This window comes from Squalius cephalus (assembly GCF_949319135.1).
Source record: "Squalius cephalus genome assembly, chromosome: 17".
Taxonomy (NCBI): domain Eukaryota; kingdom Metazoa; phylum Chordata; class Actinopteri; order Cypriniformes; family Leuciscidae; genus Squalius; species Squalius cephalus.
The window spans coordinates 18,325,873-18,351,562 of NC_137138.1; the positions used below are offsets into that span (position 1 = coordinate 18,325,873).

The following is a 25,690-nucleotide window of genomic DNA, read 5'->3' on the forward strand; positions in this document are numbered from 1 at the left end:
TTTAAAGAAAGGCTTTCTACAAAACAAAACTCAATGAAGTGGTCAAAATCATGTCTGACCCGCTCCATGTCTCTTGATATATTGCGCATCCTATCTTACTCATGCTGTTCACTTTTCATAAATCAACATAAATGGAAACAAAATAACATCATAATATTTTAACAAATATGGCTACAACAGTATAGTAGACCTACAGACTCTCTACAAATTGCTGCACATTCATTTAATTCTGAATTTTGCACAAACAAGTTGAAAGGCATTTGTTCAAATCAAGTTCACGGATAATTGTGCGAGCATTTATTAATCATTATGATGCTAAAATCATAACAAAGTAGGCTATGCTATGTAAATCAGATGAGCCCAGAATATGAACGCAACATTTAATTACACGTTAAGCATTTTCCTCCCATAGAAAACCATTATAAGAACGCTTAATGTGGCTTAATGCAGATTAGAATGTCCCCTTATTATGTCGAAATAACGAGATATGTCGAAATAACGACTTTGACAGATTGACGTAAATGTAACAACAGAGTTTCTATTGGCCCAAAGTTAAAGCGGGGGGAGTGCTGAACACAATGCGCCTGTTTAATTGGCTTTCATGTATTCATTCATTAGCTGTGAGACGTGAAGTTAAAGCCTGAGGGAAATGTTTTGGTAGATTGATGTAATGTAAAAGCCGAATGTTCATTGGTCTAACGTTACACACGCAGGAGTAATGAATGACGATGGGCCCTGCACTTTCTCCGGGTATGTTTATATTTTATAGCAAACTCTCCACGGACCCCCAGGCAGTGCGCCACGGACCCCACTTTGAGAACCACTGCCCTATTCCACATGTTCATGTTTTTGTCTGCTTGACAGGACCATACAAATTTGTGTATCTTGTATTAGAGCAGTTAAAATTTGTGCTTTAAGTACAATTCTCTCATACTGACCACTGGATGTTCAACATGGCACCTCATGGCAAAGAACTCTCTAAGGATTTGAGAATTAGAATTGTTGCTCTCCACAAAGATGACCTAGGCTATAAGAAGATTGGTAACACCCTGAAACTGAGTTACAATACAGGCCAGGGTCATACAGAGGTTTTCCAATATAGATTCCACTCGGAACAGGCCTCGCCAGGGTCAATCAAAGAAGATGAGTCCTCGTGCTGTGCATCAGGTGCAGAAGCTGGCTTCAAAAAACAGACACATGAGTAGTGGTGCAACGGATCATCATTGATCCGTGATCCGTTCGGATCAATATCTTCGGTTCGGCACACACGTGATCCGCGGATTAATTTATGAAAAAAAAAAAAAAAGTTGTGCGCATGTTCAGTCCACACACAGCGTGGTCATGGCGAGCGGAGGAACGGAGGAGCTTGAACGCCCCGCGTCATTTAAATCCCCTGTATGGGAGCATTTTGGCTTCCCTGGAACACGCGTCTATTTCGCTTCAAACGCTCGCTTTATCATAATACGCGCGCGGCGCGTCCTATTCGCTTTGGACGCGCGAAAGGATTCAAACTGTTCAAGCATCGAACTAGACGCGAATTTGACGCTCTATTCGCGTATGGTGTGAACGCAGCAAAATGAACAGGCTGCGATGTATGCTGGAATGTGTGTGTCAGAGAGAGAGAGAGAGAGAGCGAGAGAGAGCGAGAGAGAGAGAGGGGCACGGGCGCGATCGAACAATCACACACACGCTGTTTAAAAGCAAAAATTATCTCATCTTTTGGACATTCATCATATTGCATTGGTTTTCATTTCTTGTCCTCAAACAGAGTAATCTGTTTATTTTGAAGTTACGCATTCTACATTGATTAAAAAAGAAAATCAATTTTTAATGGTAGTATCATTTTATACAGAAATAAATGATTTATAATTCAGATGAGAATAACGTTAAAGTTAATTAAAATTTTAAGGAAACAAATATATTGATCTGAAATATAGCAAATTAATTTTAAATTCATTCAGGTAGCCTACAATTACCAAACATATCTCAAGGTCTTTTGAATAAAGGGTGACAGTCTTTCATTATCAACTGTTGTTGTGGACTATATACTGGAGAAGTATTTGTTCTCCATTTGAGTGAGATGTTTTTGTGGCTAATTGAGCAAAGTGCTTCCATATATTTTATTATTAGTAGTATTAGTTCAAGAATAAAATAAAAATATCGGATTGATATCGGTATCGGCAAATAGCCAAAGCTGCGGCATCGGTATCGTATCGGAAGTGAAAAAGTGGTATCGGGACATCCGTGGAAACACATCAAGCATGGCCACGCATTTGAAGCGACATCACCCCGGTGTTTCGCTGACAGGTGTGAAAACGAAGGCTGCTCAACATTGCACAACCAGAGCGGGCTAAAACCATCACAAACGCTATCTCTGTGTTTATAGTCACGCTTCATGGAATGAACCCGTCGCGCTCCCACTGTTGATTTTATATATTTTAATTTAACAAAACTTGTGTTTATTTGTCTTGTCTTTTTTTCTTTTTTTTTTTTGCTGATCCGAAAAATTATCCGATCCGTGACTCTGATCCGAGAAACGATCCGAACCGTGAGTTTTTTGATCCGTTGCACCCCTACACATGAGTGATGACAGCATTGCTTTAGAGGTTGCAAAAGCGGAAGGTCAGCTTGTCAGTGTTCAGACCATACACCACCAGTGTTGTGTGTAACGCGTTACAAAGTAACGCGTTACAGTAACGTAACTACTTTTTCGGGTAAAAAGTAGTGTAACGCGTTACTACTAAAAATTTGGTAACGAAACGTAGTTCCTTTTTCAATTCGGCGCAACGTTACTTTTCCCATGGATATATTTGACAGCGACACTGCCTCAGCTGCGCGCTTGAGAGAAGAGAACTGTTGAGAACTGAAGAAAACGATTTAGTTTCATATTTATGTTTAAATTAAATAAAATAACAATTTTGTTTGGAGACATGATTTTGACCACTTTATTAAGTTCGTTTTTGTAGAAAACATGTATTTAAAGTGAATTTCGTTTTGTATTAATTGTATCTTAATTTTAATCAATGTTTTATCAATCAATTGCCTGAATTTAATAAGTAAATTAAAGAAAACTATTTAGTTTCATATTTATGTTTAAATAAAATAAATAAATAAATAATTTAATCTATGTTGATTATATGAAAAGTGAAAAGCATGAGTAAGATCATAATTTTGTGCAATATATCGGGAGATAAATGGAGTGGGCAGACATGATTTAGACCACTTTATTAAGTTTGTTTTTGTAGAAAGACTTTCTTTAAAACGAATTTCGTTGTGTATTAATTGTATCTTAATTTTAATCAATGTTTTACCAACCAATTAATTGCCTGAATTTAATAAATAAGTAAATATGGCATGCAAAATAATCATGACGGCACCAGCGCGTGATCTGGAGCTCGTCTCCATACTGTAAATGAACCGAAACTCAGATAAGCTATACTTGTCTCACAGACCTGAGAAATATATAGAAAGATTGAATATGTGTACTTTTAAACAAAATATATTTTTTTCTCTCAAAATCTCTTTTTTTTCTCCTACTCCCTTAGAGTGAGTCGTATGTCTGAAAACTAAGCTTATGTCTTCTATATCATTTTGTCCTATGCTATCAAGACGCGATTCGCACCAGTGTTAGAGAGCAGGAGCGCTTTATTTGCTGTTGCCGAAATTTAAAGTTCGGTGGATAGGGGGAGCGGAGTGGAGAGAAGTGGTGCGGGCGCGCTGCTCATCGTGGAGTGTCGCACTCTATCCCATGATGCAGAGCCGGCTGAGAATAAAAGTTGCCGCACACAGCAGCGCCAATGAGAAGGACTTTTTTTCTTTCGAAATTGATACTATTTTTTATAATAAAGAGCACAAAATAATTACCTGTTATGTCCTCCATTGTATAACTTTATGTCTACATATTTAGGAACAGATATTGGGTTCTGCCCAAAGTCAAGCAACATAAAAGTAACGTAATAGTAACGAGTAACGTAAAAAGTTACTTTCCAAATGGGGTAACTAAGTAAAGTAACGGATTACTTTTTTAAAAAGTAACGAGTAACGAGCAAACACTACTTTTTAAAAGTAACTTCCCCAACACTGTACACCACACACTGTAACAAGACGGTTTGCATGAACGTCGTCCCAGAAGGAAGCAGAACCTCTTCTGAAGCTGGCTCACAAGAAGGCCCGCAAACAGTTTGCTGAAAGCAACTTGTCCAAGAGCATGAATTACTAGAACCATATTCTGTGGCCTGATGAGACTAAGATAAACTTGAATGGCTCAGATGGTGTCCAGCATGTGTGGTGACGCCCTGGTGAGAAGTACCAAGAAAATTGTGTCTTGCCTACAGTCAAGCATGGCGGTGGTAGCATCATGGTCTGGGGCTGCATGAGTGCTGCTGGTACTGGGGAGCTGCGCTTCATTGAGGGAAACATGGAATCCAACATGTACTGTGACACTCTGAAGCAGAACATGATGCCCTCCCTTCAGAAACTGGGACAAACGGCATGATAATGACCCCAAACACACCGCCAAGATGACAACTGCCTTGCTGAGGAAGCTGAAGGTGAGGGTGATGGAGTGGCCCAAGTATGTCTCCAGACCTGAACCCTATTGAGCACCTGAGGGGCATCCTCAAGCGGAAGGTGGAGAAGCGCCATGTGTCTAACAGCCAGCAGCTCCGTGATGTCATTGTGGAGGAGTGGATATAATGGCTGTATGTTGAGTTATTTTCAGAGGACAGTAAATATATACTGCTATACAAGCAGCACATTGACTACTCTAAAAAATATCCAAGTTTCATTTCTATAGTATTGTCCCTTGAGAAGATATACTAAAATGTTTATTGAAATGTAAGGGGTGTACTTACTTTTGTGAGATACTGTATGTATATATAGACAGATTTATCTCATATAGGATGTATTTGGTTAAGAATTAACTAGGGGTGTAACGGTACGCAAAAATCACGGTTCGGTACGTACCTCGGTTTTAAAGTCACGGTTCGGTTTATTTTCGGTACAGTAAGGGAAAGAAATGCAAACATTAAACTGCAGGTTGTTTATTACTATAAACTTTTTTTAACAATTTGTTTACACTTTTTTAAACACTTTTTAATATAATAAAATATATATAAAATTAAAAAAAGAATAAGAAATAAAATACTGCTGCAAAGTTCTCCACTAAATAAAATACTCTCAGTCTCAAACCAATACCACATAATAAATTTAATGAAAAATATAAATAAATAACTATGATTACAGTGCAGCATTACCAATCCCAGCTTGTAGGCCTGCTCATATTTAAAAATTAAGACTGGGAAAAAAATGAACTTTAATTGCACAATTTGCTGTAATTAATTGCAATTCCTCCAAGCTTGTAATCATCAATAATTAAACTTAGAATCACCTAATTAAATGAAACACCGGGGGAAAAAAGGAACAGAAAATAGCCCTATATTAAAATAATATTAAACATATATATCAATGTATTATTATTTTTCAATAATCAATCAACAATCAATTTAAGTACATTATTACATGATTAACAAGGTACATGATTGGAGTGTTTGGGCTGTTAACGACAGAGCAGAACGCGCAGCGCAAACACGGAGTCGAACATTGAACATTGAACATTGAGCAGAGAGCGCAGCGCGCAGACACACACACGCACACACGCGCGCACACACGCACACACGCACGGAACGGAGAGTGCGGCGGCGCACACGGAGCGGAAAAGCTTTTTTTCGCCCTGCAGTCGATTTCATTGGTTTAGGTTACAGTGACGACGGGTAAAACTGGTAAAACTTTAGAATCAGCTGCAGGGCGGGATTTGCGCTGAACGCGGAGACTTCCGCCACTTAATATGTTCGTGTGGAAACACGAAAATGTACCTATGTTCCGCACACAAAATATTGCATTCGGTCATTCGGTACACACGTGCACCGAACCGAAAGCCCTGTACCGAAACGGTCCGGTACGAATACACGTACCGTTACACCCCTAGAATTAACAAATTGAATTTACAAAAAAAGACAATTTACAAATTACAAGCACAAATAAAACAATAAAATAAAACTAAAAGTGAAATGAGTGCTTTACCTAAATACTGTTAGACCTAGCTGAAAACCTTAAAAGGAATACTACAGAAATTAAATAAAATGTAATGTTTCATTGTATAAATTAATTGATTATCTACCGTGGGTGGTGTATCGCTGTTTTTCAGTTCGGTTTGAATATCATTATACCCCAATAAATTACCATATCTTTTGTGGTCAAAATTGACCGAATCAACGTGCATATGATGGGTTGCCTGCAGAGTATGCTAAGCAAATCATGCTACATTACTGCTGTTCTCGACAATGTACCTTTGTAAAAGTGGTGTTTTAGCACTTACTAACATGAGCAACAAATATAGACACGGACTGTGCATGGAAAACAATTTAAGACTCAAAATCTCTGTGTGAGTTCTTGTTTTTAATGTTGATAATATCTTAGGCTAAGCGAGCAAGAAGGCAATTTGTCCCGGAAATCCACACGATTGCAAATGTGAAAATTGTATACAACAGTTCAACAAACAAAAAGGTGATATTAAGTGATGTATATTTCAAACACAGTATTGTCAATACTGTTTTCTCTTTTTTGCAACAAAATAATAGTTCAAATGAAAGCCACAGCAGAACTGTTGCGTTTCTCAAAGAAACAGTGGTGTTTCGTTAATGAACGAATCTGCAGCTTTAAATGAATCGTGAGAGTCAATGATTCAATGACCCATCCATAAATACAGACGTGTTAAAGTGAGGATAAAAATATAGATGACAGCAGATCTAGACACAGCAAACAGGATTTGCAAAACATACAAATAAGTTAATTTTTGCTGAAAGTTATAAAGGCTATTTTAGGCAGATATCGGTCGACCTCTAAACTCTGTCAAACAAGGGCCATTTACGCCTTGAAATGTGTATGTTATGCACCACTCCCAACCCTCAAATTTAATTAGCAATTAAAAAATTGTTTTTAATTCCACCTTGAATTTTCATGATAACAGCTGTATTTGAGCATATACCACTAGCCAACTGTACAGTGTTAGATTTCAAGTGATTTAACCTCAACCAGGAAGAGCGGTATTTGCTTTGCTATGATGACGTAAAACAGATATGCTCGTGGTAGCAGGTAAAACACGTGGTATAGATGTGTTCAGTCACAATAGTGTGGTTCAGGTGGAATGAAAACACGTCAAAGCATGTGTAAACAGTAGGTAACTTATGAACAGCATAACAGGCGCACAATTAAGAGCAAAATAGACAAAGCACACAGAAACAAACGACCAGACAGAAAAAGACACACGTTCACAAGCTCTGCACAGATGGAAAAAGCAATAGTGATGCTCATGGACACAGATGAAGACACACACACACACAGAATGTACACAAGTGTACTAAAGGCCAGTGCTGAGTCATGAGTGATGCTGCTGCTGCTGTATGGAAATCCATTGTTGCTACTAATCTCCCCTTTGGTTCCTCTGCGAGATAACTATCCGCTCACGGGGCAGGGCAGGCTAGTGTAGAGAATCAGGCCTAACACGCTGGGCCTCACCCAAACCAACTCATCCCGAACAAACACACACAACGGCACAATACAGGCTAGCTCAACAGAACATGGCACCAGTTTTCTAGTTTATAATAAAACAATTATAAAATGTTATGCACACAAACCATGTGACACTGACCCTGAGCCCATCAGCACTTGTATGCAACAAAAGCTCACAGTGGGCCTTAAGGAGAAAACACACTACAGAATGTAAAAATAAACCGGTTTAAGGATTTGCAGGGCTATATTAAGTGCTAGCTCTCTGTATACAGATATTTCTGTGTGATCTCAAAAAACCTCTGTGCTGCTCAATCAGTAGTAGATCTATATATACTGTAACCGTGAGCTTTTTAGCCGAGAGACCCAGATACAGTGCTTGCTTTTTGTTCATAATAAAATTTACATTTAAGAGAAACAGATTAACATTGTGGCAGCACTCTGTAGTTTTGAAAAATAACTGCTTTTTTGTTAGGGCTGCAACTTCTTGCAAGTATTTTGAAAATCTATCAGTCTGTTACAACCCTCTACAATGCCAGTAAATAACTCGCATGAGAACAAATTTCATGCTAGGCAACAAAAAAAAAAGTCTTTAATTAGCCAATGGCTAGTAATTTGTACAATTTCAGATGCCTGAGATTGAGTTAGAGGCAAAAAATAAGTTTAGTGCAGACATAATTTCATTGCTGCTTGGCTGAGAGTGCCCTCTGTCGCTTTCTCTCACACACATGCAATGTGAGAGAAAGAGAAAGACATAGCCTACACATGCGACGTAAAGAGAATTGATGCGCTAGATCTAAATGCAGGGCTCGACAATAAGGACTGCCCAAAGGCCAAGAGTTGACAGAACTGTCACTGTCCCAGTCGGACCAGTGCTGCATCGTAATGCAAGTTTATCATTTGCACGTGTTTTTAAGCCTTGCCAATTTAAAGGGGTCCTATTACGGCCTTTTATGAAGTCTTGATTTTGTTTTTGGGGTGTACTAAAATATGCTTTCATGCTTGATTGTTCAAAAAACAATTTTTTTTTACATATTTTACATTACAGCTCCTCTCTCCCCAGAATACGACCTTTCAAAATACGAAATTGCTGTAATTGGTTAGCTAGCCCAATGTGTTGTGATTGGCAGCGCTTAGCGTGTGTTCTGGAAATGTCCTGCCCCTCCATAACTGCGAGTTCTTCTGCTCTAGTGTAAATATAATAGATGGCGGCAATTTCAATTCAATTCGAGCCCGATTCAGCCCCTGACAATGTTATTGTTAACAAACAAGAGGATCGTCCAGATCGGATTTCCTGCACCGACTAGGCAAGCACGGATTTCATAGGACGTTTCAGAGTGGTATGTTTTTCTTATACATTATAGATACGATGTTATCCAACATTTAATCACGACCTTTGTCGGAAAACTACAGACAGTAATCGATAACAAAAACATGGTTAATTCTGTTAAATAAAATGTCTCCCTTTGGAGTGGACTTTGAGCTTTGTATCCTTGCAGATCTTTTTTATGCTCTAATAGCAACATTACACTAACTAAAGTTGAAAAAGTGAAAAAGCATAATAGGACTCCTTTAAACATTCAAGCGCAAGAAGATGCGAAAATAACTCGCACATCCAAAGCGCACGCCCAGAAAGCCACGTCTTGACAGCATGCAAATACTGAATTGATCTCTTTAATGTCTTCTTGCGATCGTGTAAGAAAAAAATCCATAATTCAAAACTTTATCAACTAAAATAACTAGCTTCCGGCAGACGGCCTTACGCATCGATTTAGGCCAAAAGAGTAACCCTTGAACTTGACGCACACTGTTGCCCAGCCCTGTTTGTTTGAACCGCGAGAGGTGTCAAAGCTTATGCTACTCCAACATCCTACGTCATGCACCGTCAAGTGTTACTCTTTTGGCGTCAGTCGACTTGCATAGGCCATCTACCGGAAGCTAGTTATTTTAGTCGATAATTTTTAATATACTCTTTATAATATAATCTACTTTTTTTTTTAATATAAAAATTTTAAATGGTGGGTCTCATAAGTAAATATAATTTATTCTGAAGCAATATTCTCAGTGTTCTATCAGCTTTTACATACTTAAATCTGCATATTTGTGATATTTACCCAAGGGCGTTATTTACCTTTATTAAAGGCCAATTTTTTAAACCTTTTAAACCACTAAGTGACATCTTAAAGGGGTGGTTCAGGATTTTGGACATACGACCTCATTTCCAAGTTAGCCTGGGTGTTATTTGTCAGTGGAGACAGTTTTCAAAAATTTTCATCCAGTCCTTCCAGTTGCATAGTTCGCTGGTGCTAGGCTAGCGCGAGTCAATGGTAACTGCTAGCCTGCCATTAAAACAGTTTTACCCACTCCACAGTACACCAAAAGCAAATAAATTATAACGCCAGACTATCGATGTAAATGTCTGTTGAGAGAATAATGTTAGAAATCAAACTACCCTTTCATCGCATTGCAATAGTTATACTTTGTTCCCTGTATTTATTAGCACAGTCTACAGCAGCGGCGGAGTGATATTAAGTTACCTAGGCAACCGAGACTACTACTAGCTAGCTAGACGTCCCGACTGTAGTGCGCTTCTGTTCTGTGTTTACTTTTCGGCACAGTACTAACCGGAGCAAAGTAAAATTCCTCCGCTGCTGAGAAACTAGTTCCTGTAAATGTAATGTGATCATTGAGATGCAAGAGTAGTTTGATTTCTAACATTATTCTCTCAACAGACATTTACATCGATAGTCTGGCGTTATGATTTATTTGCTTTTGGTGTACTGTGGAGTGGGTAAAACTATTTTTAATGGCAGGCTAGCAGTTACCGTTGACTCGCGCTAGCCTAGCACCAGCGAACTATGCAACTGGAAGGACTGGATGAAAAATGTTGAAAACTGTCTCCACTGACAAATAACACCCAGGCTAACTTGGAAATGAGGTCCGATGTCCAAAATCCTGAACCACCCCTTTAATAAATTAGTCATTGAGTCATTCATTAAAACGATTCATTCAAAAGGCTGAATCATTCAATAACAAAACACTGCGCTGAGTGTTGCTTCTCTTTTGTAACTATTTCATCAGTGAAATAGAACAAAAAGTGTCAATATTGCGTCTAAAATGTAAGTACATATTAACTACTTGTTTATTAAACTATAAATTCAATCCAACATTTGCAATTCAGTAGAACAGCCCCCTTACTGTGTTATGTTATATATATGTGTTATGTTACTCCATATATGAAGAGTTCAGATGCAAAAGCCTCTAAGTGCCATCTGAAATTTTCTTCTAGAATTAGAATTTTTATCAAGCTTGTTTAAGTTCAGTAATTTCAATTAAATGGCAATTAATAGGTAATTTTCATTGCCATTTAAGTGAAATTACTGAACTTAAATATACGAGCTTCATAAAAATGATCATTCTAGAAGAAAATTTCAGATGGCACTAAGAGGCTTTTGCATCTGAACTCTTCATATATATACACTATAAGTCGTGCTATATCATATGTTGTAAATAAAAAAAAACTCATCATTTTGATCATCATTTACTCAGTACGTTTCTTCTGTGAGTTTGTGTGTGCTGTTACACTCATTTGTTTTGATTTCTCCAGTCTCTCACAAAGAGACAGGCAGCGCTAGACTCAACAGCGCACGACCTTGCCACCAGAAATACACTATCCATTACCAATCGCTGTTTACACTGACTGTAATAAGATCAGAATCATTCACACATTTCGATCGGTCGGGCAAATAAACTTCTCTTTCACTTGCCACTATAAAAAAAATCCACTTGTCCCAGACAAACAGACAAGTGTTAATGTCGAGCCCTGTGTTCATTCATGATTTTTTTCGTGCTGTAAAGCGGAACAGGTGATCAGTTCATGTGCGCTCCGCGTTGCCACTTGCTTGAACTGAGGCACTACAGCGATCTGTGACTGTCACGCAACATTACAGCGCAGAAAAAGAAAGCGACAGATCGAGAGACGTCCATGGTCTCACTCCAGTCTCTATGTGAAATTAGCCAATTTCCAATTGTTATTGTTAAGTTTATTGTGCTTGCAATTTCAATACATTTTCTGCAGTCCTTATTTTTAGATTTATAAATATTTATGATTCTGTGGGGATTTTTGTGGCAACAACAAAATAAAAATAAAAATAAATAAATAAAAGCCATTTGAAGGATCTCTGTAACAGTTTGCTCTAAATCCTAAAACACAAGAAACGAAAGCACGCCTCATGCTCAGCACTGTGAAGACATGTTAAATAAACAAGTGTGAGCACATGCATGCAGAGACACAGGATAAATCTTTAGGTTTAATGCGATCACATCAGGGTTGGCCGGAGGATGTACCTGCTGCTTCTAGTAATGCCTCGAGCCGGGCCTGTGTTTCTGGGTCTACTGTTCTGAGGTCGGCTCCGTCTGCTGCGCTGGATAGGAGAAGCTCTGAAGCTGTCTTTAGTACGGGGTTATCCAGATCCTCCTGGTCTAGTATGAACGATTCCACCTGCATGGAAAGAGTCAGTGTCAGCAACTGTCTGCTTATGATATTTGCCAAACCAGAAAAGAAAAAAAGAAAAGGATGTGGTCTTGCACACATTTCTATATAGCTAAATAAACTCAAAAAGCGACTTCAATTAGTCTGAAGAAGGAAATTATTATTAAGAAGGAAATGGTTTTAAAAAGAGGTTATCTTCCGTGTAGTTGGGCAGCATTTGTGTCTATCAGAATCTGTAAACTATGGCCTGAATTGTGAAAAATGAATATGGTCTGCTGTGCTCCAATGAACACGACTCCAATGAACAGCGACTCCACAGTGTGACAATACCATACATCAGGAAGTGCTGAAATGATACAAGAGCTTCACACTGATCCTCAGATACAAAGTAAACCATACCCTCACTGACACCAGCAAAGTTCAGTTGTTTCTGGTAAAGAAATAAAACCATTAGTCACCCTTTAGTCAAACTTCCAGTTGAATGAATGACATTGCAAGTATTTAAATCTGATTAATTGGCATATCAACATTTGCTAAGAAAAGACTCTAAAGTAAACAAAAGCATTGAATAAACATGACAAAGTCAACATATGCCCATATCATTGATACAATATGGACTAAATGGCAGAAACGTTTGTCAATCTGTCTAAGATATACATGATGTTGTATCGCATCTGAATTAATTATGTAAACACGCAGGAAAAAAAACCCTGCATGTCACATTTTTGCAGTATTTTTCTTAAACACTGTCAAGTTAAATGTAGTTCATCTTTGAATCACACGTCTCGACAACCCTACATTCTTTGTAGAGACAACCAACATTCTTTTGCACTGTCCAGCTGTCTTTGAAAACAAAACGTGACCTGTGCATTTAGCTCATGCATTTTGTATGTGTGGTTTGATGAGGTGTAGTCACCTGTAATAGCAGCTGAAGCGTTCACAAAAGAATGCTTAAGCCCAACGAATACTTCAGTTTTGATGCAAACACTTAAGCTAAAAGTATACTTCCCTTGTCCATGTTCCACTCAGTCATCGGTACATAATGCTGATGTCTGTGCACAAAATCAGTGTGCAGCCCAGTTTGTGTGTCCATGTGGACTTGCCCGCTCAACTGTGCAGAAAAAGTAGTATACTTGAGTCTTTAGGTTATGCTTATTGCCGCATGTTCAAAGTATAGGCTACTCCATATAGAAGACGAACGTACAGAAAACATGCGGTTAGGCATATGCTATGCCAATGATGCACGCTGTATGCATACCTTAAAGTATGCATTAAAACCCAGGTACACTTGAAGCTTTGAATGAAAGTCAGGGGGCATGATTAGACATGCTGATTTATAAAGTGTTATTAAAGTCGAGAATAAACAAAAGTAGTGGCAGATCTTTTCTTTTGTATTGTGACATACACAGGCTTGCTGCACACTTTTTAAAGTCAAATTTAAGGATTTTTAAGACATTTTTAAGACCTGAAGAAATCAAAATTAATACCATACATTAGGGGTGTGCAATATTGACAAAAATATATCACGATATTATTGATGATAATTAGATGATATTTTACTGATTGTGTTTTTGTTCTGGTGCCATGGCTGGTTTAGGCCTGTTGTTGACAGCTGACTCACGAAGATAATCATATTTTTCATATTCTATGGAGTGGTCAGTTCACAGCTGCAGTGACAGAAATTAAAAAAAAAATTAAGGGGCAATATTTGCCACCTTAAATTGATTTCCAGGGCCATTTTCACCAATATATGGACATTTTTAGATATATGCATCACCTTTTATGTCAAATTCTAACATTCAAATTAAATTCTATTAGAATAACACAATACCACTGTTACACGTCAAATTAAATCATTAAATCAAAAGCCATCTTTGCAGTGCAGACGTGACAGAAGCAGCATCAGAACTGGCATTAATATATTAACACTGCATTTACAATTGCATAAATAAAGCTATGAGATTGTTTATTTTTATTCAACATTTAAATATGAAATGATTTCTAATGTTTTAATGTTTTAATTAAAGGGTACTTTAAATATGAAACAAAACCTGCCAGTAGGTGGCGGCAAGTCACTGTCTTAAGTGAGTCACTGTCTTAAATTCATTCAACCGACTTGTTGAAACGTCTGATTCGTTCAGGAAAGAGGGGTCATTGAATCATTAAATTGATTCGTTCACAAAGCGCGGTTAAGAAAAAACTAATTTGGGGACATACTCTAACACACATCACGCAGTGACAAATACGATGTCAGCTCGCAGTGCCTCGCACATCGCTAAAACAATTACAATATCATAAGACAATACATATTGCACACCCCAACGCACAAAGAATGAACTTACATTCACCCATTTTCTTCTCTCCTCCTTTCGCGTGCAGGAGACAGACGTAATATCTGTAATATGCTGTCTCGGATGACGCGAATTGTAACGTGAACAAGCAAATCCACAAAGAAAGAACAATAAAAAATAAAATGTACGCTAATTAGCTAATTTGGAAAGCATTTAGATATGTCTAATTCAAAGTGTCTTCTAAAATTTAAGCCAATTTTATATAGCCTTAAATTTAAGAATTTAGACATAAGAATTTAAGGATCTACGGGAATCCTGCATACATCGAAGTGTAGCGGATTGAAAAATGTAGGACTTTGTTCTATCCATCAGCTGCTGATTGGATTTTGAGATGTTGGCGTTGCACTGAATAATAAATGCGAGCTTGCAGTTGATTGTGGAGGAGTTGACTAAATTATTGGAGAAGTCTGGCAATAAAACAAGAACGCTTATCACGCTGTCATGTTCTGACAATAAGAGAGTAATTTAAAACTACAATTAACTGTCTGGTTTCAACAACTTTCATTTCGGAGCAAAGAATCAGCCTTTAAACTTAAAAGAAATAAAGATTTGACATTTATCGTGATAAGGGCAGTAACAACTAATCGATAAAATAGATAATCCATAATGAAAATCGGCAGCGATTGTCAATCGATTAGTCGCGTCTGCCCACTGTGCACGGAAAACTTCCGCCAATCGCATCAAATTACAGCACTGAATAACGCATTTCTACGGACAAAATGCATCTAAAAATAGTGGAGGAAACAGAGTGAGCGGCTGCTGGAAAGGTATGTGATCCAGGCTCCTGCTCAAAACATGAGAATTATTTATTTTAAGCTTCAAGCTAATGCATAAGCATGATGTTTAACATGGCTTGCCCAGTCAGGCGCCTTGACAGATGCGTGTGCTGTTTAATGTGTGATGTTTCCTCAGCGCAGAACTTTAATTTGACCATTATATCCTTATCTGTAATTGTTACAAATTCAAGCGAGTATTTCCATTTTGCATGAAGGCTCGTCCTGACAGCCCTGACAGTTAAACTTTAGACTTTACTGAATGAGTCCCAGATTGCGAAAGGGTGCGTCAAACAGACGAGATGCATTAGAGGGAGACTATTAAAGGGGTCATATAATCCCCTTTTCACAAGATGTAAAATAAGTCTTTGATGTCCCCAGAGTGAGTATGTGAAGTTTTAGCTCAAAATACCCCACAGATTTTTTTATATAGCATGTTAAAAATGTCACTTTTTGAGGGTGAACAAAAAACAGTTTGTGTGTCTGTTCCTTTAAATGCAAATGAGCTTCTGCTCTTGGCACAGGGGGCGGAGCTACAACAGCTCATTCTTAGCAGCTTCGATTACCTCACAAAGAAATGCACTGAAAATTTCTAAAACTTTTAGCCTTTTATGTTCAAACTGGAGTCAGAAAAAGATGGAGAGACTCAAGAAGAAGTGACATGTAGACAACATTTCTGAATGGTTAGTTGATGTTATGTAGCTTATGTGTAGTTATCATCTATTCTAGTCATTGATTAATATATTGATAATGTCATATGTCATGATAATCTACAAATCGCGTTCCCATGGGCGGGTTTATGTAAATTTTAGGGTTGGTGATGTCACTAACCCGGGAGGAATTTTGTGTAGTCCCTACCAGCAGTGTGTTGTAGTCCTATATGCTGATTTCACGCAGCCGCCATTTTGAAATCGAAAGTGAGGCTCCGGTGGGAAAAACCCCGGAAGTAAAGATAAACAACAATGCCTTTGGACTACCAACCTGAAGCTGCTGCCGCGATTTACACTTTTGGATGTTAATATCCAATATAGGATATGTATATAGTTCATTCCTGCTTTTTTTTTTACTTTCTGAATTATGTAAAAAAAATATTTGATTTATAAATTAATTTCACTGTATATAGTCTAAAGTATGAAAGAAATGTATGTACAGTTTTAGAATTGACACAACATCATTAAACACAACAATACGCCATCGCATTCACGACTCTCCTGTGATTAAAGGCGACACTTCCGGTTTTCTTCCCACCGGAGCCTCGCTTTCGATTTCAAAATAACGTCTGCGTGAAATCAGCGTATAAAAGCGATTTCTTTAACCCTTTCACACGTACGTTTAAAAGATTCTGGCTGACCCCCCAGCGTGAGTTTTTCAAAATGACAATTCAGACATTTAGTCAGTCATTTAGAATGTGTCACTTTATGGTTTCCATGGTGACGTGTCATTGCTTGTCAAGTGACACACCGCAGCAGCAACAGCGCTGAATGAATGATGATCTGCTTTTATGTAATTTTTCCTTTTTTATTAAAAATATTCACAAATTTGTTAGCTATGGCATGAAATATCTGATATTCCGACTGTCAAAATCGGAATGCAAGTGGAAGCGTTTTGTTGTTTAAACACCTTTATAACGATCGCGTTAGTTGAGCTGTATGCGCGATGGGCGCCGTCATCTTAGTTTGTGCCGCAGACGCAGTTCAGAGAATCGGATCTGTTGGATTTACAACACGTGAATTCATCCACTTCTCCCGAAATACATAAAAGTAAGTGGCTGGTGAACTGAGAGAAGAATAGAGTAAACTTTAAAGTTACTTACACAATGTGTATCTGATATGAATAAAACGTGTCTAATTATAATGGAAAGGATTATTATTGCCTCTTCCATAGACATCAGTGTGTATTTTACCAACTCTAAATGTATTGTTTTTTTTAGTACTTATGTGAATTTATATGTCTGAAGCCTAAAATAAACATTATGTGGTTGAAAACACTGAAAAGTTGTGATATATGACACCTCTGAGCACGCCTGTCTCTGGCTCAGGGCCAGCCAACGCGCGAGAGCACATTTGAATTCAGCAGTTGATCACGTGATGCACTGACCGTTCTAATCACACCGGTGTGATCGTACGCTCCAGGGACCAGCCTAGACTGATCACACCGGTGTGATCGTACGCTCCAGGGACCAGCCTAGACTGATCACACCGGTGTGATCGTACGCTCCAGGGACCAGCCTAGACTGATCACACCGGTGTGATCGTACGCTCCAGGGACCAGCCTAGACTGATCACACCGGTGTGATCGTACGCTCCAGGGACCAGCCTAGACTGATCACACCGGTGTGATCGTACGCTCCAGGGACCAGCCTAGACTGATCACACCGGTGTGATCGTACGTGCGAAAGGGTTAAAAGCAAATATCTTCCTTTGCTTTGAACTTTGAGCGTTGTAACTTTGCAGATGTTGTTTATGCTCAAACAGCAACATTACACACTAACTTAAGTTAGAAAAGTGAAATAATCAACCACCCCTTTAATATTCAGCACAAAAATATTCATTTTGCAGAAATATCTGTTGTTGAACGTTAAATTTAGGTTTAAAAGGCAACATGGAATTCAAGTATTTTATGAGAGTGGCAACTGTAAAGGGATAACAGCGTGTAATTAAATATAAGAAACATTTTACATTTACATTTTTAGGATAAAGAAATAATAGTAACAGGTTCAAAGTGAATGTGTGTTCCTGCAGAACATTCCTCTTATCAGTTAACAGTTTGTGTTTTAATTTTTCTTGATTTATCTTTATTATCTTCATTTTTAATGTAGGGATTTAAACTTTTATTTTGCTTTATAGCTCTTTTGCATATAGCATAGATACACAGGGTTTATACAGAGATTCTTAAATTGAATTTACTACCTTTTTACCACCTATTTTACTACCATCACAATATTTTTACTACCAACACGGCTTCAAACTTCAACTGTAGCAGTGTTAAGTGTTAAGTAAAGTGACAAGACATGAAATATCTTTCCATCCATATTTTTTTCCAAAACGCTATTAATCCATCCAGATTTTTTTTTCAAAACGCTAAAAAATCCATCCATATTTTTTTCCAAAACGCTATTAATCCATCCATATTTTTTTTCAAAAGCTATAAATCCATATTTTTTCCCCAAAAATTGATGGTTTGTCTTTTTAAAAAGTATTTTGTCTTTTATTTCGTGTTTGCATTTGAGGAAAAAAACATGTTATGTAGCCTAACCGTTCGTTCTCCATTAAGGATGCTTTTAAAACTTTCACAGAGACATCAAACAGAAAACACAAAGCCTCTCTTTGAAACGAATTTCGTTTTGTATTAATTTTATCTTAATTTTAATCCATGTTTCATTATTTTGTATAATCACAACACGTTCAGACATGAACCGAAACTCAGCGTATAGGTAGCCTAGGCTACTCGCCTCACAGACCTAAACAAATTAGAAATATCCTATATCTATTATCTACAGAAAGCTTGAAATTTCTACTTTTAAACAGAACCATTCAAAACTAAATAAAAGTAGGCTATAGGCTAATCCGTAAGAAATGCATTTTTCTCCGGCGCGTTCACTGCGAAGATCGCGAGTCAGTGTCAACTTCATCTTTGCAGCTGTCACAGAAACACTTGTTTATTAATAAACAATTAAAATGCCATAATATTTTTTTTTTTACAGCGTTTAGGTGCCGTTTATATGAACGCGTCACCACTGCATGAGAGAGAGAGAGAGAGAGAGAGAGAGACACGCAAGGTCTCTCCCTCTCTGCCGTGCGCTCGCTACACGGTTTGCATGCGCGCTTTTGCTCGCTCGCTCGCTCTAGATTCGCAGGAGATTTGAACTAATTTCCAGGCATCATAACATTACAAAAGGCAATTGTAATATTTTTTTATTACTATTTTGGTATGATGAACATTCACCCGCCAGTGTGGCGGATAGCCTTTTGAGATTTACTCGCCAAACGGAAAATCTAACCACACTTGGCGCTTGTTAATTTCGGACCCTGGCTGCGGGCCAATAAAAACTGGACCGCGGGCCGTAGTTTGGACACCCATGATATAGACCCAGTTAGATGGGGCTTCGAAAATTTACTACCTCGTCAGATGACGTTTACTACTTTTTACTACTTTTTACTGGCCTTAATTTGGCATAATTTAATTTACAACCTTTTACAACCCCGCGGAAACCCTGATACACAGTGGGGAGAACAAGTATTTGATACACTGCCGATTTTGCAGGTTTTCCCACTTACAAAGCATGTCGAGGTCTGTAATTTTTATCATAGGTACTCTTCAACGGTGAGTGACGGAATTAATTATTTAAAAATCATACAATGTGATTTTCTGGATTTTTGTTTTAGATTCCATCTCACAGTTGAAGTGTACCTACGATATAAATTACAGACCTCTACATGCTTTGCAAGTAGGAAAACCTGCAAAATCGGCAGTGTATCAAATACTTGTTCTCCCCACTGTAGATATATTCACTACATATGTTTTCATAGCATTTAGTTGGCACGTTTGTTTGAAGGACAGCACTGGGCAAGATGTGGAAATTTGTCCCAAAAAAAAAGGAAAACTGGGCCTTTTTTATCCGATTAATCGGAGAAATAATCAGCCAACTAATCGATAATGAAAATCGTTAGTTGCAGCTAGGGGTGGGGGGGGGACGATTCTTGCATCGCGATGTGGACGATTCTGAATCGTAGTATATTTGACACAAATGTCAAAAAACGATTTTCTAAATGTTACTTGATAATGTTGACGGAACGCAAAAGGCAAAACTTCTGTTACATACGAGAAACATCAAATGAAATGAAACCGCACTATCCGTTTGAGCTGCGCTATACACAGTGCAAGCTCAGAACAGGTTTACCCATGGGCCGATCTCAATCACGCGACGCTTATTACACAGCATTGGGAGATCCAGTGAGAAAGCGTTTGAATTCAACGCAGAATTAATAACATCGCAGCGAGATCTAATTGGAAGCATTCAAATTTGTCACAGAATTCTGTTATAAACCACACAAGTCAGATCAAACAGCGCTGACGTGGAAACCAGGACAACCTTGAAAGCTTCCACCAAACTCGGAAAAGGCAAAGCGAATTACAAACTCTATCGCCAAATAAAATATTTATATAAATATAATATACTAAAATATATTGGAAGTAAATTCATTATGGATCATTACAAATACTTTGCTTTAAAAGTACCAAGTAATCACACAGTGAGAAAAAAGAAAATCCTGTAGAGAAAAAAAAGATGCATCGCAGCCCTCTGAATTGTAATTGAATCGTGAGGTGCCTAGAAATCCCCACTCTTAGTTGCAACCCTAGTGATAATTATCGATAATGACTGATATGAAAAATTTTATTGTGATAATTTTTTTGCCCATATCTCCCAGCCCTATGGTGCATATGCTAATTTTAAATCGCAATAAACAGGCATGTTTATTTAATCGCATCTATTCTACAGTTACCAAAGTGCGCATATGCTTGTGCAGTTCACGGATGACGTGTCACACTCCTGGAGTGGTGTGCAGATTCAATTCAACGTGGTGAAAAAGGCATCACATTTTTGGGGAATCTTGACAGCAGCATGGATATAATGCAGTATATTTATGGTTTAAAACATCAAATTGGAGATATTTTTAAATGAGTCAAAAAAAAAAAAAAAAATAAAAAAAAAAAAAAAATAAACTGATGCCAAAACCCTAATATTCTCAGCAATAATCAGAATAATGAAAATTGCATGTACAAAGGAGAGAAACGTTTTGAAAAGGTCATCTAAACATCTTCCATCCTTAACTTTGATTATTGAAAATAATTACATTATTGGTTCACATGTAAACTTAGTAATTGTGATTAAACATTGCATGGCCAATTTTGTTTTTTTAATTAAATGCATACATGGATGAATAATTTACAATAAGATCTTTGACATGCATTTACAAAACAGAGTGAATTTTCTTGGTGACTTTAAGGTGTTAAAATGCCTATTCCATGAGCCTCTATAACAATAATGCTGCAGCACATGGTGTGTCCCCTTGAACAGGGACAGGTAATTAACACAAATGAGGGCACTAGTCACAAAGTTCACATCAGCCACTAGGCCTACCCCTCTCTTAAACGCAGCTGGGAGAAAAAGCTGCATGCTATTTAGGCCCTGAGCCTTTCAGCCTTTGAATTACTGTAAGCATTAAGATGAGCTGATCAGCGGGTTTCCCCCCTCCCTCTACTCTCCCTGTGCCCTTGACCTCCACACACCTCTCTTAACACCCGCAGGGAGGGTAGGACATCCCACACTGTGAGGTACTGGGAGGAACTGGACTGCTTCTTAGCGTAGGCGGAAGCACATTGATGGCTACCAACCTGGGCAGGCTAGACCAGCACGGTGGTCTCAAAAGCCATCAGAAGAGTTTTCAGAAAGTACTGGTATACCGACATTTTTATTAGAGACAAGAAAAACAACTGTGCAACAAAACCACTCCTCTTTCCTGGTTAAAAAAAATGTACTTAATTTTCAAAAGTCAACGAATTTGCGACAGCTGAATGTACATTTGACAAGCCAAACATGTCAGTTTCTGAGTAACAATTTAAGCCACAAAATTAACTTAACACAAAATAAATACAATGAACTACACACAAAGCATTTAGAACTATTCCAGCACGTTTTATAATTACCCCAAAATCAAACATTGTTCACCCCTTAACACACATTATTACGTCTGTTAAAAACTTTGGCTGTCGGTTTGGAATATTAGAAATAAAAACACACTCACGGACAATCAATTAATTCAATGAATACTTGCTGGATAAGAAATAAATTAAATCAAAATCAAAAAGAGATCTTTTACCAAAAAGTTACCTAACTTGAAACTGATTAAAACCTGTTGAACAAAAATATTGAAGTCTTTCAATATGTTTTTATCAAATTTCCTACAGTTTCTGATTTTAATAGCAATTTTATCAGTCCTAACTGCAGATTTTGTTAGTGAACATCCTTCAACATGTTGGTTCTGACAGACATTATTTATGCAGGAAGTATGCAAACGGATTCTGACATTCCTGAATTTTTTTAAATTCTCGACTGATCATTTTTTCATAATTTTGTCAATAGATGAACTGTTAAATGAGTGATCTTGAGATGAGACAAGATTCCTAAACTTAATTTCCATGACTGTTCCAGTCATTTGTGATACTAGACTAAATAAGCCACAAAATTTTACCAAAGTTAAGAATAATATAAATACACAGTGGTGTCAAAGCATAAACATTTTTTTTTTTTTAAATAAAAAAAACGCATCACCTAGCAATAAAGCTACAACCTTTAAAACTTGCATGGCAAGTGAGAGTTACAAAAGTTCAGCCAGGTCCAACTCAGCAAAATTGAACTCAGATCCCATGACGGTCACAGACCAAGATAGATAGATAGATGTACACACACATACACATACACACACACACACACACACAATCAAAAGTTTGGAGTCTGTGAGATTTTTTGTTTTTGAAAGAAGTCTCTTTCAAAGCTCACCAAAGCTGAATTTATTTGATAAAAATCATTAAAAACTCAGATATGATGAGACAGAATCACACAATCCATAGTATATGTTTTGCCCATGTCTTTGGTTTTAACAGGAAACTTTCGAACATCAATCAAATAAATAAATGTCATTCCCATTCATATCAGATTATATATCTAACAATGCAGAGTAACCTTGCATGAGTTTTGTTCCTGTGGTCTGCCACAGAACCCTTCAAAGAAAGTGTGACATCTGAGGTTGCTCAAATAATGCCTGATGTGCACAAAAGGTTTACTTTGTTTTTGAAATGCAAATAGAAAAGACAAGCCTGCTTAAATAACCCAGTTGTAAACACTTGCTTCATGTAAATGGAGCAGAAGGCATATGACGTGCATGAAGCATTCAATTAAATTCTGTTAAGCTAAAATCTGTTTGTTATTGCCAGTACAAACTGTTGATGAAGTTCTAGACTACCCTGAAGAAAATCCATCAAAGTTTTATCAAAAATATTAAGCAACACCACTGTTCTCAACATTGATAATAATAATAAGAAGAAGAAGAAACATATTAGAATGATTTCAAAAGGATCATGTGACACTGAAGACAGGAGTAATGACCGTTGGTGCTTGGGCCCTAATAAATCAGCAAACTTAAGCATTTAAAAAACGCAAGCCAACAAAAAACAAAATGTGCGGCGATTGTCATGTCAACCGCTCTGATGCCCATTCTGCACACTTTAGTACCGTATTCCACCCACATTGGCAGAAGGACGCATTTATTTTACAAGCATTAATGTAAATGAACAAGATGAAAATCTTGTATTTTCTAAGAGAAAGAAACTATACTCAATTTCAAACCTTACAGAACAGTTATACAATTCAGGAGACGTTGGTTCCTGCCAAAATCTAGGAGGCCGCCACCAGAAACACTGCAAAACACTGCAAAACACAAAAAAACATTCTGGTTGTTCTTAGAATTATGTCAAGAGATTACCCTTTTTGTGTACTGAAGTTTCAAGACCAAGGAACTGGGAGGGGTCATACAATTTCAGACGAGATAAATATGAAGGGCTGCCAAAAGGAGCTGACCCAAAAAGCAGGGTGAGTAAGGCAGCGAAGCCGGGCGTGGTCAAAGCAGAGAGCCCTTCTGCAGTAAGAGTAATTAAAAGCATACAGGAGCATTTGAATGTGCAGAGCTCTGGCGTGGCTGGAATTGTTGTGCTCTGGTCTCAGACTCTGGGAAGCATTTGTCTCAGGGTGTGAGTGAGAGAGAGAGAAAGAAAGAGAGAGATGAGGGCGAGACCAGAGGCTACGTCCAAACAAGTGATTCTCATTACCTCATCTCTGCACTGAGAGACAGACTGCGAGTGCTACACTTCCAGCAAGAGGCAAGAACTGGAGGAGGTGGCACAATTCCTTTATTACACACAAATACCTGACATGTCTGGTGGTTGCAGACAGGTTAAGGGCTGGTAACCCTAAACCATCATGAAAACAATAGGATGACTTGGTGAAATCAAAAACACTAGCTCATATTCCTACGTCCTGAGGTGTCGTTAAACAAAGTGCTTTTACTCAATATCTTGAGATGGGGAAAAAAAACACAAATGACAGGGAAATTTTAGGCTATGTTTACACAGAAATGATCTGAAGAGAAAACGCAAAAGTGGCGTTGCGTTATCACTATTTATTCTGCGTTTAGACAAGCGTTATGGGGGGGAAATCTGCGTGCATATATATGGTGATGCAAAAGTGTGTGAAATTCGATGTAGTATGCACTCCAGGCGGCTAGGTGGCAATGTGAAGCACTGCCACACAACAACACCAAGTCCGCGCGCCTGCTTACAACCTTCACTGTCTAGAAGACTTTTCTACCCTTTAGATGGGAATGCGACGGTGGAGCGTTTTTAAGATTTCCACTCAGGAGGGTGGTTTCACTTTTTTGCGTTTTAAGCCCCAAAAACGCCATCTAAACGAAAGGCACATCTGATCAAATATTTTTACGTTTTCACCCGCGAGCGTTCTCATGTAAACAGGGCCTTAGCCATGCATGCAGGCCACCTGGTAGAGAGACTTCGGACAACAATAATATACAGCGTGTAAAGTCCAAAACAGCAACTCGTACAACGGTTCAGCACAACATATGACCCGTGTCAGCCAGGTTCATACAAACTAATCACAGCATATTTATCTGCTTGTGTTTTGAGGTCACATGTAGATGAGGAAAATCAGAGGAATAACATTTAGTATGGACATGCTCTTCAGATAAACACAGAATATTTGATAAAAAGCATGCGTAAGGTATTGGTCTATCACATGTGTATACTAAAGGAAAAGTTCCCCCCAAAAATGTAAGTTTAGTCATTATTTACTCACAGTGTTGTTCCAAACCAGTTTGATTTAATTTCTTCTTCAATTCATACATTTATTCACTATTAATCTCAGCTACAACAGATCCTAAATTACATCTCCATATTTATATATGGCACAACAAAGCGTCACAACAATGATGCAAGATATTCTTGGTTCTTGTGAGTCTCTTAACTGATCATGATGTGAGAAATATAAACAGGCATATATTCACACAGCTGATATTGGAGAGCTGAAGACGACAATATTACGAAAATAACTTAAATTTCAGTCTGTTCTTCACATAAAGTTCTAACATGACTTTAGAAGACTGGAAATATAGCGCATTAGTCAGACTTTTTATGGTATTTTATGGGTTTTTATTATTGTGATATTTGAAGCTTAAAAGCCCCTGGTCACCTTTCGCTTATATTGTATGGAAAAGAGCAGCGTAAACATCCTCTCTAACATCTCATTTTGTGTTCTAGAGAAGACAAATTCATTCAGGTTTGGAAGAACATGAGAGTGAGCACTTTAGAATCCAATTTATTGGGTTGGATAAAAAGGGCTAGCAATAGTGAGTGGTGCTGGAGCTGTGTAATATTGTGCT

At 37.8% G+C, this 25,690-nt stretch overlaps 1 protein-coding gene across 6 annotated transcripts in view; it reads right to left on the minus strand.

Moving 5' to 3' along the window:
• Positions 1–25,690, minus strand: part of ankhd1 (ankyrin repeat and KH domain containing 1) — a 56,853-nt gene that overhangs the window by 24,375 nt on the left and 6,788 nt on the right. For all 6 annotated transcript variants that reach the window (XM_079847403.1, XM_079847400.1, XM_079847399.1 and 3 more), the window contains exon 2: positions 11,914–12,067. In XM_079847403.1, coding sequence (XP_079703529.1) covers positions 11,914–12,067 — 154 coding nt within the window. The remainder of the gene's footprint in view (positions 1–11,913; positions 12,068–25,690) is intronic.